The 19,262-nt window shown below is 40.0% G+C and overlaps 1 protein-coding gene across 1 annotated transcript; it reads left to right on the forward strand.

The window, feature by feature from the left end:
* The first annotated feature begins 13,410 nt into the window (after nucleotides 1-13,410).
* Nucleotides 13,411-17,113, forward strand: LOC141813377 (putative HVA22-like protein g). The gene is made up of 7 exons (XM_074701337.1): nucleotides 13,411-13,611; nucleotides 13,682-13,743; nucleotides 13,881-13,982; nucleotides 16,244-16,300; nucleotides 16,400-16,463; nucleotides 16,553-16,750; nucleotides 16,847-17,113. The coding sequence occupies exons 2-7, from the start codon at nucleotides 13,712-13,714 to the stop codon at nucleotides 16,955-16,957; spliced, it is 564 nt and encodes a 187-aa protein (XP_074557438.1). The 5' UTR covers nucleotides 13,411-13,611; nucleotides 13,682-13,711; the 3' UTR covers nucleotides 16,958-17,113.
* Nucleotides 17,114-19,262: the final 2,149 nt, after the last annotated feature.

Below are 19,262 nucleotides of genomic sequence, written 5' to 3' on the forward strand. Positions count from 1 at the left end.
ATGAATAAAGTGAATGGACAGAGATTAAAGAGATATTTTCTCGGGATGCCTTTTCAGGAGAAGGAGGATTATTTACTTATTGAGCCGAGGCCACCAGACTCATCCGAATAAAGGGGTCAAGCTAATGACTATAAACAAGCGCTTCTTGGGAGGCAACCCAAGAGTTTTTAGTTTCTTCTCTTATGTTCATACATTTTCTTATTTGTATAGTTTTTGTTTGTTTCAGTAGATTTCTAATAAGTATTCTTGATTTTGCAGGAAATTTTCAAGTTGCAAGACCAATAAAGCTGGGTCATGCCTCATAGGCAAGACCGTGTCTAATAGACATGAATAACAGAGCAGGGATATGGCCAGGCCATGCCTGCTTGTTAACCGAATGGCAGCTGCCCCTGGTCGTGCCTCAAAGGCATACCGTGTGAGTTTTCCAGAGGAGCAACTCCCTCTACCCGTGCCTTATAGGCACGGGCATGCCATTTTTTTAGAGGAAAAGCAACAGGCTGGGGCCATGCCTTATAGGCACGGGCGTGCAACTTCCAGAGGAGAGACTGCCTCAGGCCGTGTCTAATAGGCACGGGCATGCCATATTTTCCAGAAGTGCGACTGCTCTAGGCCGTGCCTCTAAAGGGTATAAAAGGGACACGGACGTGCCCTAACTCTTTACCCGTTCCACCGCGATGAACACGGTCGTGCCCCTCTCAGTTTCCCCTTGATATTTCCCCCCTTCTTGCTATTTTACTACTTTTTCTTCCCCTTGCATTCACAAGGACTCATCAAAACTCTCTTTACAGTAGAGGAGATGTCGAAAAAGCTTGGAAAGATGAAGGAATCAAGGAAGGCGACAACAACTAGAGAGGGAGGAACTTCTTATCAAGGTATGGATTCTAAGTTTGGTATTATTTTCGACAAGCAAGAACATAAACGTAGATTTGATGCGTTAGTTTGTCGACGAATCTCATGTACCAAATATCTAGATTGGAACACTTTGAAAGTGTTAGGTTTAGATGATGATGTTGACTTGTTATTAAGAAGGATAGGATGGAAAACCCTCATGGAAATGAACTACCCTACATACCCAAAACTGGTATTGGAATTTCTTAGCACCCTTGAGATTGAAAGTAAAAGTGGGGATGGAAAGATATGCTTTAGGTTGTTTAACGAAAACTACACATGGAGTTTTAACGATTTTAATGCTACTTTTGACTTGCCATGTGGTGGTAACAAGGAAATACCTAGAAATTTTAACCCACGACAGGCATGGGGTGAAGTAGGAAGTGGAGGAAGTAGAAGCATATTCCATCCCTCCTCACCTAGAACTTCTAGTGTAAATAACCCCGTATTTAGATACATCATTTTATTGATGAAGCATACTATCTTCGGAAGAGGGGAAAATAACAAAGTGGTGTGTCGTGACGAACTCCTCTGTTTATGGGCCATGTTAGAGGAGTACAACATTGATACTGGATATCATTTCTTGCTTCATTTAATAAACATGTCACGCCCTCACTACACGAGCCCTATTGTTCTAGGAGGACTGATTACCAGAGTGGCACTAATGCTAGGATTGGACTTAGAAGAGATGGAAATGGTAAAGGGAAATCCTAGATTGGATATTGATTATTGTATAGCAATGAAGTTAATTCAAAGAGATGACAATGGCTATAGTCTGCTCTTAAATGATCACCATCCTATAAGACTACCTAATACCCAATTGACGAACATTTTAGATCAAAAAAATTGGAGAATGAGGGAAGCCATTGAAAATCCCATGCCAATAGATACCACACATACATCTACAACCTTCACAAAAAGACCCTCTACAAGCACATTTGATTTCACATCATTTCATTCTATCCTTGACACTTTACAAACCGATCATAAAGCTATCAAAAATCTTTTAGAACAACATGTCGTAATGAATGAAGATCGGTTTAACCAATTGCGGCAATTGTTTGCTAAAGACAAGGAAATATTTAAGATTGCCAAGGACTTCATCGAACAACAAAAGGAAGAATGGAAGAGAAGAGAGGACTTTAGAGACATGATGAGGGGGATTGGGGAGCAAGTCGATAATATGTACCAATATCATGCTTATTTAAGGAGAACTAAAGAATGGTTCGACGACCTCCCACTACCGGAATTGCCCAATTTACCAGAATTCCCTTCGGTATCTTCATTATTCCCAAAGAATTTGAACCCATGGGATGAAATACCTGAAATAGTGCCTTTAAACATGCCTCCTCAACCGGAATGGGAGAATAGAAGAAGATAGAAAAGTTTAAGTCTGGGGGAAAGCAATAATTGTGTATAGTGTGAATAAAATAATTTACATTTTGTTTTGAATTTTGTTTATGCATTTGCTTTGAACTTTGCTTTGAAATTTATTTTGAAATTTATTTCTGCAATTTATTTTGAAATTTACTTTAAGAATGCATGGTAAATAACATGTCAAGAATCACCATTGTCACCTTAAATGTTTGTTCTCTTGTAAAAATGCTAGCATGCTTCTTGTTTGGATGATGATATTGATACTAGTAGTTAATATCCCTAGAACTAGGTCTTTTCTTATCTTCAAGAGTAGGAAGTGAGCTAGTATATCTTGAGAAAATTGAGACTTGGCCTAGTTTAAGGATCTCTTTCACTATTGCCTAATCTAGGAGGTTGATATATCTCTGAAATTAGTCATGATTCATGAGACTTGATCAGTACTAGTGTTTCCATGGTGATCTTCCATTGCATTTTGGTTACTGGACCAACTCAAGTCATGTAAGCTCTTTTGGAAAAATCTTGAATCCCTAAATGAAAAAAAGTTCTTTACTTTGATTTACAAAATAAAAAAAAAAAAAAAAAGAAATAAAAGGGATGAAAAAAAATAGTGTCGAGAGTGGAAACATTTCATTTACCCCTTTGAGACCGGTAAGGGTTACTGGGGAAATAAATGATCTGATTCTCTTGATCTTGAGCTAATCCTTTGAGACCTTATGCAATGGAAGAGATGAACCAAGCCTGTGGCAGGTAAGTGTCTAAGGTCGGGAACATTTAGGAACACGGTAGCATGACGACTTGACTTGAAGTAAGGATTTGATACCAAATAGACTAAGGCCACTTTTGCACTGAGCACGGAGAACTTCTTCTAGGCCTCTGTTTTAATGATTTTGAGTATCATGCTTACCATTGCTTTTGTTTGATAAGATTAGACCGATGTGCTTGGGATATCTATACTGCTTTGTATTTCTATCTGAATCTAGACGCGGTTTTTACTTGAGGACAAGCAAAGGTTTAAGTCTGGGGGTGTGATGTGCGTAGGATATATATACATTTCTGATGTTTACATTGCACATCTTTCTGTATTTCATGATTATTTTCTTACGTTTGTCACATCCTTTATTTACGCATTAGGCGTGTTTTCTCCATTTCCTAGTTCGGAGGTCTGTTTTTATGCTTTATAATCATGCATAAGTGCTCACATAAACATTTCATCAAACACATTCAAGGCACATGATACATAAAACAAATGTAAACATCTCATTGAATAGGGAAAATGACAAAAACTAGTTCATACATCACCATCATTACATAGATGTTCATCCTACTTCCTAAACTCAGAGATCTACTCCATTACAAGAAGATTACCACAAGTATGCATAATAAACATCATCCACCAAAGAGGGGAAGACTTATCTTTGAAGCGTGAGCATCCTCTTGTAGATCTTCTTGCTCCGGTGTAGGATGGATTGGTGGATATGAATGGCGAGGTGGACCGGCGAAGGATGGAGCGTTTAGGGCCTCCCCTTGAGAGGGGGAGGCGCCGCCGTCAAGCCAAGACCAAGGATTTTAGAGAATGATCCCAAGATAACCCAAGATTGGATTTGTTTCCACCTTTTATACTCACCCAAAACTGCCCAGATTGTCCCTGGTTCACAAGGCTCCACCTCAATGGATTTTTCACCTAGTAAACCCAATTTTCTTCAATTGGACTCTGAACCAAAGTTGTAGAGCATTAAATTATCTTCAATTTGGGTGGTGGACTGACCCATAACTCCATTTTAGCTGAAAGTTATGTTGGTTCAAAGTTTGGTCTGCAGTTTGGGCAGAGCACCCAGCGTGGCCGCGGTCAGGAAGCATGGCCGTGCCATTTAGCACGGCCTAGAGCAGTCATCATTCTGTACACCCTGAAAAGTTTTAGATCTTGAAGTTAGCTCCATTTTGAGGGGTGGCACGGCCCATGGTTCAATCGGAGTTGAAAGTTATGCTCATTTTACTTTAAGTCTACAGAGCTGTCCAGATTGCTAGGTAGACACGCCCGTGTACTTTCCGTCACACGGTCGTGCCTAGAAGGCACGGCCATGTGCAGCCGCTGCTCTGTTGCCAGGCACGGTCTCACAAGGTCGCAGCTCTGTTGGGAGGCACGGCCGTGCCTTTTGGGCACGGCCAGTAACTGGCGCTTCTTTGGAAATGAGGCACGGCCGTGCCTTTTTGGCACGCCCAAGCTGGATTAGGCTGAAGAAGTGGGCACGGCCGTGCCTGATAGGCACGGCCCCTGTTGTCGTGGCTCTGTTGGAGGGACACGGCCGTGTCTAGGCCGTGGGTATGTGAGGCACGGCCGTGCCTAGTAGGCACAGCCGTGTTCTGCCTTGTTTCTTCTTCTCCTCCATTTCTTCGTATTTGCTACATAAGAGACTCACCCGTGACAGCGAGCACGGCCAGTGTGAGCATCTTTTCTCCACTATTTGCTCCACCATCAACAATGAATCATTTTAGCTCTAAATCACATCCTGTTAAGCAAAATACAGAAAAAGTAGATCTCCAAGTAAAAGAGTAGAAATATGCAATTATAAAAGAATAAGGTGTGACAAAGTGTAGCATATGCAATGAATCACAAGTAGATGAGTGTTAAGACAAGGCTAGAAATACTATATGATCTACGCTCATCAGCAACGGAGAAGGAAACAAGATGGTCGGACGGCAAAAGAGGCATATACAAGAACGGCGGATATAGAAGAGGTCATAATAGTTGGAAAATAATTTTTTCATATTTATTGCTTTCTTTTATGCTATTTATTTATATGCTTTATTTCTTTACTGTTATAAGCATAAATTTACTATTTATGGTCATGCTTAGTTTAGCGTGTTTAGATAGTGTTGGGTTATGCTTAGTGTTTAATTATGTATGCATAATATGATTAATTCTTAAATTAGTCTTATCTAGAAGTGGTTGTTGATCCAATAACTCATAAGGCCTTCGTACTTTTTGGGGAAGAAGGTCATTGCCTCGCCACAGCTTGGAGACTAATTTTTGAATTATTATATATGCATGCATAATTAAAGTTAAGGCATACTACTAGGTAATACTAGGTAATGCTTGGTGTAAATTATATGAGCATAATATTATTAATTCTTAAATTAGTCTTGTCTAGGAGTGGTTGTTGTTCCAATAACCCATAAGGTGTGCACCGGCGACGCACCATCAACGCGCCACCTTCGCGAGCTTGCCTGTGCATCGGTGACGCACCAGCAACGCGCCACCTTCGCGAGCCTACCTGCGTACCGGCGACGCACCAGCGATTCCGCCTGACTCCGCCCGATCGCGAGCCGCACGCATCGCGATCTTGTGGTAAAGAAGCGTCGCCGCCCATTGGCTGGTGGCCGGTCCTAGTCCTGGTTGTCCGCTTGAGGAAGCTAGAAAAACCTAGAAGCTCTGCCCGACGCCACCGAGCATGGCAAAGGTCGCCGGCGCTGCTCAATCTTCGCGCGACTTCCCTTGTTTCAGTATTTCCTTGTTCCTTCTCTGGTTCAGACATGTAGGAGGAAGGAAGAGATGCCCTGCTCTGTTTTCGGCTATGAAGGGAAGGAGGAGAAGGGATCTTCTTTGCCCGAGAGTGCAAATATGGTGAGCATGTGTACTTCTTCCTATTCACTTGATCGCGAATATGATTCCATTCAGAGTTTATTTTCAACCGTCAGAACTCTTGTGAAGGGTTCCGTTGATCGGTGAAACGTTCATCGATGACAAATTGTCCTAAATCGGCAAATAAAAGTTGACCATCGATAACTACATCGAGAATACGATTCTCGATGATAGTCAAAAGCCCCAGAACGATCGCGATACACATTGTTGCGTGGTTTCCGCAATAAGGTTTCTCTCGATTCGATCGTCATCTATCATCGGCTAGTACCAAAAATGATGGCGCGACTCATGGCTTCCGAAGCTGTCCAAACGGGAGTTTAGCATGGATCACCAATAGAGGCGGGACTCTGACGAGGACCGCTCGATTGATACCAACACTGATCAAACGTCATCGAAAAGGTATGCGTAGAATAATTTACTATTCTATAAATTTTTATTTTCTACCATGCCTTGTATGCTATTATTTCCTACTATGCATGCATGTGTATGATAATAATTAGTTTAGTTATTTGTTATATTTCCGCTGCGCACGTTTATGAAACATATAGACATGCGCATTGCACCGGGACGATCCCAACACTGTCATCCCGGTGGGCAAACTGTGTTTCTTTTCGATGTACGTATTTCTATTAGTAGAAGCCCTAGAGTCAATTATGTGATGATTGACTATGACTTTTGTATCATATTCTATTATTAATAAAGGCAAAGGTTTTTTGTTATTATACTTACTTTATATTTGCTGTGCCAAATAACTAAGTATAATGATGTCCTTGGGTAGCTAGTTCTTATCTACATCATATCGATTGTTTGAATCGATAGTGAGATGATGTAGAGAACACTACTCTTAATCTTTCCTAGTCAAGCATTAATATTCAGAGATGATGTTAATGCGTTGAGACTAGCATGTAGGTCAGCTGGATGACTTGAACGTACAAGTCATAGATATGGGATATCAAGTTGACAAATGGATATACATTAGAGAATGTATACTGAATTGACTCGCCATGAGAAAGTTTCATGGATCGTTATATGAGTGTCATAAACTTTCTCATATGACTATTAGTATGAATAGTCCTTAGACCTGAAATCAATACGGTTCCCTACCTAAGGAGTTATATACTTTGGTATCGTCAAACATCACCCATAACAGGGTAGACTATAAAGGTGATCACTGAGTATGTAACAAATTATGCGAAGGGATGTGAGTGATGTAGATGGGATCTATCCCTCCCATATAATGAGAGTGATATTTTTTGGCCTTTTGATAGAGTAGAACCACGAAATGCATGGTCATGCTCAAATGAGTCAATATGAGATATTGAGCTCATTTACTTGAGTAAATCTACTTGGGGATTAAGAAACATAAATATTGATAAAAGGATGACACTGTCTATGCCTCATTGATCAATCTAGATGTCAATGATAGAAGGACATGGTCATACATTATAGTAGTCACCGTAAGGTTATGTCAGATCTCGACATTCTTGCCACTTGGGTAGCAATGATGCATTGCTAGATACCACTCATTGCTTATGTTTCTAAAAGGGTTTAGAAACATTGTCAACGTTGCAAGAATCTATTAGGTCACACACAAATGATACATTATTTTGGAGACATGATCATCTTAGTTTGACTAAATAAATCATTAGTTGATTGAATGGACTAAAATGAGTTAGACTCATTACTTGGCCAAACTTGAGTTGTACTCAAATTGGTTTAATTTGAGTTAAGCTCAAATGAAACTAATTTAAGAAGGTAAATGCATGCAAAGGGATTAATGCATAAAATGAGATTTCATGCATGAAAACTCCAATGTTGCATGCAAGGTTGTGATTTAATACATTAATCTCAATGTTGCATGCAAAAAGAGATTATTGCATGAAATGGGATTTAATGCATTAATCTCAATGTTGCATGCAAGAAGAGGTTATTACATGAAATGGGATTTAATGCATTAATCTCAACATTGCATGCAAAAAGGGTTATTGCATGAAATGGAGTTGAGAAGTTTTTTTTCTCTTCTTTCTTCTCAACGTTGCATGCAAATGGGAAGTTGAGAAGTTTTTCTCAATGTTGCATGTAAGTTGATTAATGCATGCAAATATGATTTAAGCTCTTTTTAATGTGAAAAAGAGCGGTTTTTCCTTTCTCCTTGCCGTGCACTTCCTTTTCATTCCCTCTTGGCCAAACAAACCTAGTCTTTAGAGGAGAGCCTGTTGGAGATCGTGAGATGGCTAGAGGGGGGGTGAATAGCCTCTTATCGCAAATTGATCATTTTTCTCCTATAAAATGTTAGTACGCAGCGGAAACAAGAGAAAAACAACTAATAAACATAAACACAATGGAAACGCAAGGATATACGAGGTTCGGGGATAACTTGCCCCTACTCCTCGGGGTGTCCGTGAGGTGAACGAACTCTTGATCTTCGGTAGATCACACCCCGGCAAAAACTGGCTAAATGATACCTCCTTCTCGGTGGAGAGACCTCTCCACAATAAGTTTCACAAAGATATGCAATAATCAGATCAGAGAAAGGAGCTTGAGGCAATTACAGAATCAAGACTTACAGCCCACTGCCTCAAATAAACCAAAGAACAGAAGAATCACCCGAGAGCAAGCCTCCTTGCAACACCTTAGGCAGATCTCAAGTAAGAGCAATGAACGCCGGAGAACTATTCAGCACGATTCACAATTTTTACCCCCTCTTCTGCTAAACCCTTCTTCTTCATCCTCTTCCCTTATAAGAGCTCCTCTCCTCTCTGAGCACTTCGGTCCACTGAAGTCATCCTTTCCAGCCGAAGTCAGTCTTCGCTCAGTAGCTGTTTGGAAAGCAAGCTCGTCTCTATCTGTTCTTTGAATTCAAACCATCTGCAAGCTTAGCCGTTTAACCTGTTCAAACTTCATCTGCAAGCTCAGAGGTGGATTAGCGAAGCAATAACAGAGATCAGAAAGAGTACAGCAGACTGTTCAGAAAGAGCGTAATCGATCAAGTTATTGATTAAACGTCGTAAATCGCTTCTCAACAAACCGTGTAATCGATCGAGCTCAAGCCCTAATCGATTACCACAGACCTTAATCGATTGAATGATCGATTAAGTCATGGTAATCGATTAAGTGATCGATTAACGATCGCTAACCCATTTTCTCACTAAAGCGTGTAATCGATCAACTGATCTATTGACCATAATCGATTACCCAATCGATTATGGTGTGTTCTGTGAGTTTTCCGAATTCTTACAGAATGTTCTGTAATCGATCCGGTGATCGATTACACTAAGGTGAATTCGATTCTCAAGCTAACTATATTGGACCATGTATCCAGAGACTAGGCTCCCAAACCTTCTCCGATCATTGTCCGGTACAGAGAACGAGCTATCGAGCCCTCTCTGACGTAATCCGGAGAGCGAGCTCCCGAGCCCTCTCCAACTTCATCCGATTCAGAGAACGAGCTACCGATCCCTCTCTGACCTAATCCGAAGAATGAGCTACCGAGCCCTCTCCAACTCCATCCGGTCCAGAGAACGAGCTACCGAGCCCTCTCTGACCTAGTCCGGAGAACGAGCTACCGAGCCCTCTCCGACTACATCCGGTCCAGAGAACGAGCTACCGAGCCCTCTCTGACCTAGTCCGGAGAACGAGCTACCGAGCCCTCTTCGACTCCATCCGGTCCAGAGAACGAGCTACCGAGCCCTCTCTGACCTAGTCCGGAGAACGAGCTACCAAGCCCTCTCCAACTCCATTCGGTCTAGAGAACGAGCTACCGAGCCCTCTCTGACCTAGTCCGGAGAACGAGCTACCGAGCCCTCTCCGACTCCAATCACCAAGTGTCCGGTCAACCATGACCCACTTGGACTTTTCGTCTCGTATCAAGTGTCCGATCCTCCATGACCTACTTGGACTTTTCGTCTCATGCCAAGTGTCCGGTTCTCCATGACCCACTTGGACTTTTCGTCTCGTGCCAAGTGTCCGGTCCTCCATGACCCACTTGGACTTTTCGTCTCGTGCCAAGTGTCCGGTCCTCCATGACCCACTTGGACTTCTCACCATGAGTATTCAGTCAACATTGACTTATTCGACTTCTAATCAACATATTGATCAAACATCAAAATCCAACTCGAGTCAACCCGAGCTTGACAAATCTGGTCAACATTGACCTGAGGTTGATTGCACCAACAGAGCCTTAGTGTGGTTGCTAGCACAACCAAAGGTTTTGTCTCCTTCTCCAAGATAGTGTTCATGTGGATACCATAGAGGCGCGACCATTCTGATCGTGCTGAGATCTGTCATCAAAGAGTTGCTGTCGGGATTGCGAAGGGCTACGCTACAAGGGTAACTTCTTGACTAAGATATAGTCTATAGAAACACTTTCTTTATGTATACACATGGATCTTTGGAGGGATCAAAATTTATTTTAACTTTTCTGCTGCGTTTGCGATTATTTTTCGCAATAAGATCCCTATAATTTCTCAACACGTTCAAGTAATTTGTCATAATTCGCTAGGGGTTTTTTCACCAAGGATCTAAAGAACTCTCCATCTACAGGCCTTCAGAAAAGGCGCTAGTTAACACTTGCAAGGGAGTTGAGGGGCATCCAAACGACTCGATTAAATCACTAGATATATTCTCTAAGAGTTTCCAGAGGCTTCTATTTCATGGTAAACAAATTTGGAGATATTTTTTGATACCTTTTTCTACTGGAAAATTGATGAAGGAATGCGACTTTGAAATCTACGAAGGAATGGATGGAAAAGATAGGAAAGTGGCTGAACCACCTCTGGGTAGAGCCCAACAAGATGGTCAGGAAGACTCGGCATTTAACCCCATCCGAGTATTAATGTAATAAAGCAATGTTTTCAAAATGCTTTGATGATCTTCCGAATCTGATGATCCTGTGTACTCCCATAATTGCGGTTATCGAAAGTACCGTGATAACTCTTGTTCTAGAATTTTCCTAGAGAAAGGTGTTCTGAGAATGCTTACCTCACCAACGGTTATTATCTTACCTTTGTGATCATGAGGGGCGTTCCAGCTTTAGACTCGTGTGAATCCTCGTTGGAAAAGTTACCTCTTTATTAAGGGAGTTCATAATAGGTATGCCCCCTCCTAATGGTTAGGGGCACTTTTCCAGGAGGAGAAAGCTCATCTAGTGAGGGAGGAGGATCTCTTGAAGGAGGTAATATAAGTATTGTTGTAATACCTTTAATATCGCTTAGTATACCAGTTCATTAATCTTCTAGGGCATGATGATCATCACATCACTGTAACTCTTTTCTCCAACAAAGTCATGATCACCAATAGTTCTTTCAGTGTTAACTATCGCAACGTCTCGATTCATATTTTTCATAGACAACGTCAATTTATTCCGATCAAATACCATGGATGATCAAGCCACCAGCCAACGAATGAGCTGATGTGCACGCTCATCAGAGATAGTCTTGGAAGAGATGAAGGGACCTAAAAAATACTCAAAAAGAGAATTAGAATGGAGAGAGATTCCGATAAGTCATCCGACACTCAAGTTAGGGTTTTGCGTAAGGAAAAAGATTAAAAACTTAGAAAGTTAGGATTTTTGTGTGTGTATATCTGTGCCCCTAGGTATGAACAACCTTTTATACAATCGTTCTTTGAAACATTAACATTTGTTTAATAAATGTTCCTAGATACTCACGTCTATTTTGATATGTGTGTTCTAATTGTTTGTCTTCCGAAATATTTTCTTGGTTCTCCAGGAGAAATAGTCTTAGAATTTTTTTTTTTTTATCTTGTAGGCAAATTGATTCTCTAGACTAAACCTAAAACTGAGATAGGGTCAGAGTATGAGGCCGAGATTGGGACCTGAAGCAAGGAAGAGGTCAGTACATAAGACCAAGCAAATGCCGAGGTTAGAGAGCGAGGTTGAAATCCAAAGTTGAGATGAAGTCGGCACCTGAGACCGAGCAGACACCAAAGACTGAACCCGAGGTTAAGACCCAAGGTTAAAATGAAGTTGGTACCTAAGGTCGAGACTCGAGACTGAGATGAGGTCGACACTTGAGGTCAGGACCTGAGGCTATGATGAAGTCAACACATGAGGTCAAACAGATGCCAAGATCAATATCCGAGGTTGAGATGAGGTCGACACATGAAACTAAGGAGACGTCGAGATTAGCATCCTAAGCTGAGGTTGTCAACCGGCCACCCTTCGAACACTATATAATTCTCCCTTGATCTCACTCAACAATTCTACTTCCTTTTAACTTTAAGACCTCGTGGTGATCACAAGGCGGTCACATGGTAATTCTGTGATTTTACAATATCAATAGGGTACGAAGTAGTAATGAGAATTTCGAATTATATTTTATGTTAGTGATACTGACTGTGTTATGCTTGCATTTATGCTTATTTTTATTTGGTTGCTCTAATTTTGTGTGACGGTAGAAATTTACTGAGAGAAACATTAGTGAGCAAATAATATTTTTCTAGGCTCTTCAAGATAGTCCATGTCTGAGGTAACGCAAACGCTGAAGATGCTCCACTTCCATTCGCTTCCATTCCAACACTATTGTTGGCCACAACAATCATTTGCATTATATATAATTGACTAAATATATCGTAGAACCTGAATAATTGACTAAATATATCGCAGAACCTAATTTCAGTGGTTGATTGAGAAATAAATATGAATATGCGCGGCAGTTTGGACGACTTGGAGATTCATAACACGTAGTAGGCCCCACATCGTCTCCTTGCTTAAATTTTATTCTAATTTTCAACTTGCTAGTCGTCTCCTTACCTACTTAATCCTATCAGGCTTCGTTCAACAAGCTAGTTTGATGTCTTGGCAAACGCAGTTTTTGTTTTCCAAAACTAAAATACTTTTCTAAAGAATATGAATTTTAAATGAAAATTCTGATTCGATTTTACAATACACAGTTTGCTCTGAATTTAATTGTCTCAAAAACATTTATCTAAGAAAGTTCTTGCATACAAAATAATTGCATTTGCTCTAAATTGAATCCACAAGTCAACCATCAAATCTGATAGGCAGAGATTATCAATGTGGACATCCTACATGCGCCAGTCTACTTCAGTGTCCAATTTTTGACCTCTGTTGTGTTCCCAATTTTCTTTTTTGTTTTCATCAATTACGTAGGAAACATAAAGATAAAAAGGTTGACCAGACAGTAGAAGAAGTGAAGAACCAACCCAGAAATTGCTTATTCTACCAATGAATTGTTTAAAAAAATAAAAGGAAGAATGGAAATTGGAGAAAATAAATGAGTTATGAAAATCTTGAACAAAAAGAGAGTAAGCTGAAATCTGATTAAACTGGTGAGGGAAGAGATCCAGAAATGCGTTGGACCAGCGTCGGCTGTAACTTCTGAAATGACCGAAATACCTCTCGTCCCATCGTAGTCTTGAACGTCGGATATTGAGGGCATTGTTGTCCGTAAAATTAATCCATTCTTGCTTCTGCGTCTATAATTTAATTTCGATGGAAGACGTCCCGCGAAAGCAACCGCTGCTTGCTTCCCTTCTCCGCTAAGCCCCAACTTCCACATCAACGCAGCAAATTATAGCCATCACTTTTTCTTCCTTCATTTCAATAGTAGATTGGGAAGAAAAGAGGGAGAATTTCCAGGAAATCAATTTGTTTGAAGCTCGAAGGCATCTTTGAAATCCATATTGTTCCTCGGGGACAGAGAAAAGAATTGCCAAGGGGAAAGGTCAACGCCAGAGAATTTAATGATCTGTCTCCATTTTAAGGGTCTGGTATTAAACATTTGTTGATTGCAGGAGGAAGGAGTCTGAGGGATTAATCTCAAGATGTTTGCAGAGTATATTACCAAACTTCTTCTGTGAGTTCTCTTCTCCTATTTCTCTTTTTCTTTTCTTTTTTTTTTCAAGAAGGATCCGCTTTATCTTGTTCATTATTCTTTTCCTTGAATATTTTCTCTGAATACTTTTAACAAGGTTCAGAATCTTCTGATGGCAGGGTGTTCTTTGGGTATGCTTATCCAGCTTTCGAATGCTTCAAGACATTGGAGCAGCCACATGGCAACTACACAGTTCAGCTTCGATTCTGGTGCCAATACTGGTAAGGTCTTGCTTATTTGATTCAAAGTTTGGAAACGAGCAGATTTCCTCCTTTCTAGGAAAAAAAAGTCGAGTTTCGGATGCTAATATCACTTTGTTTGCAATTCTCTCATAATTTTGTTGATAATCTTGGAAAGTGCATGTTTTAGACTGCTATAGGATTAACAAGCTCTTGACCTCTCTTCTCAGATGATTCAATAGTTGTCCATTTTCTTGAGTATACCCAATTAGGCGTCTCTTCTCAAATGATTCATCACTTTGTTTTCTTGATCAAACCAAATATTTCTTGATGATTAATTTTATAAATATGCAATTAAGTCCTTGTTTGGTGGAATGGTTAACTCGATAACTTAATGGATATGCAATTGTTACCCAATTAGGCCTCTCTGTCGTATAGTGATGATTGATTCATAGTTTATCCACCACCATATAGACAGCTTTAATCCAATAGCTCAGTGGAATGGTTTGAGAAGATTGGTCGTCCAAACCTGCAAGTCATAAACTTTAACTCCACAACTTAGTGGATACGTTGTTGTTATCTTTTGAAGAGCATCAAGTTTGTCGCTATCAATCTAATAATTATTGTAAGTTTGTTCAACTTGATTTGCTTTACACGGAATCATTTTAAAATTAGCACTTTACTACTTTAATGATTATTTGGGTATTAGAATTAAATTTCGCATTAGAGTTATAGATAGAAGTCCCAATGAACCTGGGCAACAAAAATGAATCGTGCAGGGCTCAACTAAGTGCTTTTTAAGGTCGGCTCAGGCCAAGCATGAACTAGGATTATGCTTAGGTAAAGGTGTTTCCTTGACTCTCAAATTTTGCTTAATCCAGTTGAGACCCAATTAGGTTGAGCACGACACAGAAATTTCAACCCATTGGGGCTTATTATACTTTTATACCTAAAGTGTCAAAAAACCTCTCCTTTTTAACCAAATAAACAAATTTATTAGTATTTTAATCAATTTTATTAAAAATAACAAAATAAATAATTAAAATTCTCCTATAAATGCATCCTCCACTATTTTTATTTTTATCTAAATTCACATCTATTTTTATTATATTCTCTGACCTTCATTACCAATTTATTTGTTACTACTCTCTCTCTCTATATATATATTTTTCATTCTTTCACCTCATTATTATTCTTTAATACATTTCAATATTCATTTAGAATTAACCCAACATCATGCCAGGTAGAACATGAAGGTTAGCCTTGTAGCATTTTTGGGCTATTATCGTATGCCAACTTTTTTTTTTTGGTTCCACCTCGATGATTTGGGATTGATATTGACATAGCTAGTACTAGGCTGCACTAGACTGGAGCCCAGTGCAATGCAATAATTTTTAATTTAATATATGAAATCAAAATTTTAAAAATTAAAATATTAAAATAGTCTAGTTCAGTACTACTAATTAGCCCAGAGCAATTGAGGATTTTAATTACGCCATTGCCGGATCGATAAATATCAACAACGTCATCAGCGATATATCAAAGTACTCAATTATTAATTTTTCTAAAGTCAGATCGATGTTATCTAAATAGTGGCTCCAAGGGGGCACATATCTCTTCAAAGTGTATTTTTCAATCGAGGTCATATTGCTTCACGGATGATTGACTATATAGTGAACTGACAATGTCTATTTTTATTTGATTTATATTAAGAACTAATAAATTAGGAACAGTCAGGTTTTTATATTATTAATATCAAATTATATAGATCATTTCAGTAAAAGGTGGAATCCGTCATCCCAGCGGTCCTACACGGTCGATGTCACGATCATCTGTGAGGAGGTAAATTGAACAATTATATTACACGGATTGATCAGCAAGCATGTTGAAAGCGGTATGGACTAGGATTGGGATGCGATGGAGCAATGCTTGGCTCGGCACGGATCGACGGAGTCATGTTGTTCCTAACCAGGAAGTGACTGCCCTAAGCCGTGGCAGTTAGCATGCCTACTCGTTAACAATTAAGCCGTCTCATTCTTTCCCTTTCCCTTGCAATTAAGCTATCTCATTCTTTTCCCTTTTCCTTTGTTTGGAAAAGAAAAAGGATTCTTAGCGCTTGCATACTCTTTTTTTTTTTTTATTCTCTCGCATTTTGACAGTCTTAAAATTTGGTGGATTTGTGTAGTATTGGCATCTACTTCTCCAAAAACAAAACTCGTTTCGATTGCCGCTCTGTTATATATGACTACGGCTGTTTAAAGTTTGGACGAGACAAAACATGACTCATACCCCCAACTTTGCAGGATTATCGTGGCGATACTCACCGTCGTCGAAATGCTCTTGGAATTCTTAGTCTCATTGTAATTATCATTAACTCATTTCCTCAGCACGCTTGATCTTTCTATATCTTCTAATTTGTTTTGTTCATGTCGTCTCGATTCTTGTTCCGAAAATTGCAGGATACCGATGTATGGCGAAGCTAAGGTGGCCTTCTTGGTCTACTTGTGGTACCCCAAAACCAAGGTAAACACGCATACATATGCAGCCCACCAGAGACCTAAATGTAATGCGATGAAATGAAATGATCTAGCATGAATTGATTCTCATTTCAGGGAAGTGATCTAGTTTACGAAACCTTCCTTCGACCCGTGGTGATGCAGTATGAGCCCAACATCGAGGAGAGGTTCAGAAACCTGAGGCCTAAACTTGGCCAACTCCTTGTCTTCTATCTCAGGAATTTTACAGAGAGAGGCTACACTCTGTTCCAGGATGTCCTCCAGTACGTAGTTTCCAGGAGATCAGGCAACGAGGTAATTAATTAACTTGTTGGTTACTTTCAATCAAGACATATTACATCAACAGCAGCATCTCAATTTTTTTTTCAAAAATATTATTAATCTATGCAGAAGATTAAAGGTTCATCATCCAAGAACAAGAAACACGATGAACTGGAGGACTTCGCAGATGCCCTTCTTGGCACAAACGCGAAGCAGCGCCCATCTCGACAACGCAAATAAGGCTACAGAAGCCCTATCAATTCAATAGGCGGGGATAAAAAAAAAAAGACAAAGATACAGATAAGGAGGATATATTAAAATAGGGGGGGAAAGGAACTCTGTACAAATCAAACTGTGGTGTGTGCTTTTGATTTGTGCCTTCTTTTTCATTTTTTGTGATCGATTTGTTATGGCTTCGTATAAGGGTACTCAGCATTTGATGTGAATGACGAGCAAGCTGCGGGATTCTAACGGGAAAAATGATTGCCAAACGGACTGCCACAGTCCGACGAAGAAGCGGAGGCAGTCAGAGAGGTGCTCGCCGCAGGAGTCGTCGGAGGTGAGGAGGAGCCCACGGCGGCGGTGGCTAGCGGCCGCCGTGGGCGTCGGCTGCAGGTACGCCTGCGCCGCCTGCTGCACCAGGCGGTTCTTTATACGGATCTCGCCGCCGGGGGTGGTGACAGGGGATGAGAGCCCTGGCGCCGGCGGCGGCCCTCCCATGACGTCGCGAAGGCTGGTGTACTCGCCTTCAACCTTGGTCGAGTGCGGTGGGGCGACGGCGAGGGGCGCGAGGTCGAGAGGCGCCGGGACTGACTTCCCGCGCCGCCGGATTAAGAGGCTCGCCGAGGGAACAGGCGAGGCGTTCTTAACGTCGGCGGCGGTTGACATCGCTTCGGGAATTAACGAATGTAGAGAAGCATGAGGGGGGAGAATGATTTAAAGAACGTGAAGTGAGGAGAGATTTAAGATGGAAAAAAAATAATTCTAAAAATATTATACAACTTTTTAGTCGCGCTTTATCCTAATTTGAAGGAGACGAGGGCTTATGTTTAGTAATGCTATACTTAACTAATGCAAGTTTAATATTTGCCAATAGTAGGTGTGGCAATAATGATGTGGAATCTATCGAAGATTTAGTGGAATAGAAGATGGAGATTGGGTGAATATCGGAACATAGGAATGGGAACAAGTATTGATACAATACTCCTTTGGCATAACTAGAGGGGAGTAAATAGTTTACATACACAAACTGAATATAAAAAAAATAAGAATCAAATACTTATAAATATACTTCAGTAAAAATGAAATTCGCTATTCTAACGATCTCATATGATCGGCCCCACAATCATTTGTGAGGAGGTAAATTAGGAAGCTGCAGTTGACCACGACGGAGGAGGGCATTGCTTCGGCTTCACGGAGATTTAACCCTTGCCCACTTCAACAACTCTACTCCATCATAACCAACTCAACTATGCTTTGGGAGCAATACTTATAAATATACACATTTATTTAACATGGTTCAATTTCCTTAACCTCCTACTCAACTACTCAACCACATATGATCTATTAGTATATCACTCTCAAAAAACTTTCTAACTATTTTGCTTTCAATCAAGCATTAATTGTGAAGAAACTTCTTATAATGTCCAAGGAAACAAAGATTACAAGCACGAAGATTACGGAGAGAACAAGGCTATTAAATGTGTTTAACGCACACAACTTCGCCATTCATCAAACCTGCAATCAAGCCTCCTTTTATAACCTTCGAATTATTTATTGCAAGTTTTGTCTTCAGTATCCATATGAGCGTGTCCTTCGTTTATCACATGAACTTAGCATTTAGAGAACAACCACCTTCGTCCTTCATTGTGCTAGCAACTTGGATGATTTTACCAAGAGTAGAAAAAGAGAATATTAGAAGTGATCATCTATCAAATGCATAAAATTAGCCTTTTGTACTCATATAATGGATATAAAAGGACATCTGATGAATACAAAGAGTCATCCAATGAATACAAAAAGTCATCCAATGAATACAAAAGGTTTTTGTCTTTTGCTCTCCTTTTCATCAATACTCCATTAATCTCTATTAATGGACATTAATCCTCTTTAGTGGTTTGGTCTAATCCAATAAATCTAATTCAGATTAGACTCAATCCAATAATTCAATTGTAGGATTCGTTTGAGTCTAACTTGGATTAGACTTAACCCTATAATCTTAGGGTTTATTATAATTTAGCCAAACTAAAATATATCCATCTCCAAATCAACATGTTTTTCGTGTGTGAACCAATAGGTTCTCATAATGTTGGTAATGTATCTAAAATGTTATTTTAGATACATAAGCAATGAGTGGCATCTAGCAATGTATCATTACTACTCAAGTGATGATAATGTCGAGATTCGACTTAACTTTTTTATGTCTATTATCTTGTATAACTTGGTCATTCTATTCTTGATATTTAGATTGATCCATAAGGCATAGACTATGTCATCCCCTTATCAATTTTTGTGTTTCTTGATCTCTAAGTAGATTCACATAACC

The sequence above is a fragment of the Curcuma longa genome, chromosome 20, assembly GCF_044706935.1.
Source record: "Curcuma longa cultivar G26 ecotype Majalengka, Jawa Barat chromosome 20, ITB_CL_G26_1.1, whole genome shotgun sequence".
Lineage (NCBI taxonomy): Eukaryota > Viridiplantae > Streptophyta > Magnoliopsida > Zingiberales > Zingiberaceae > Curcuma > Curcuma longa.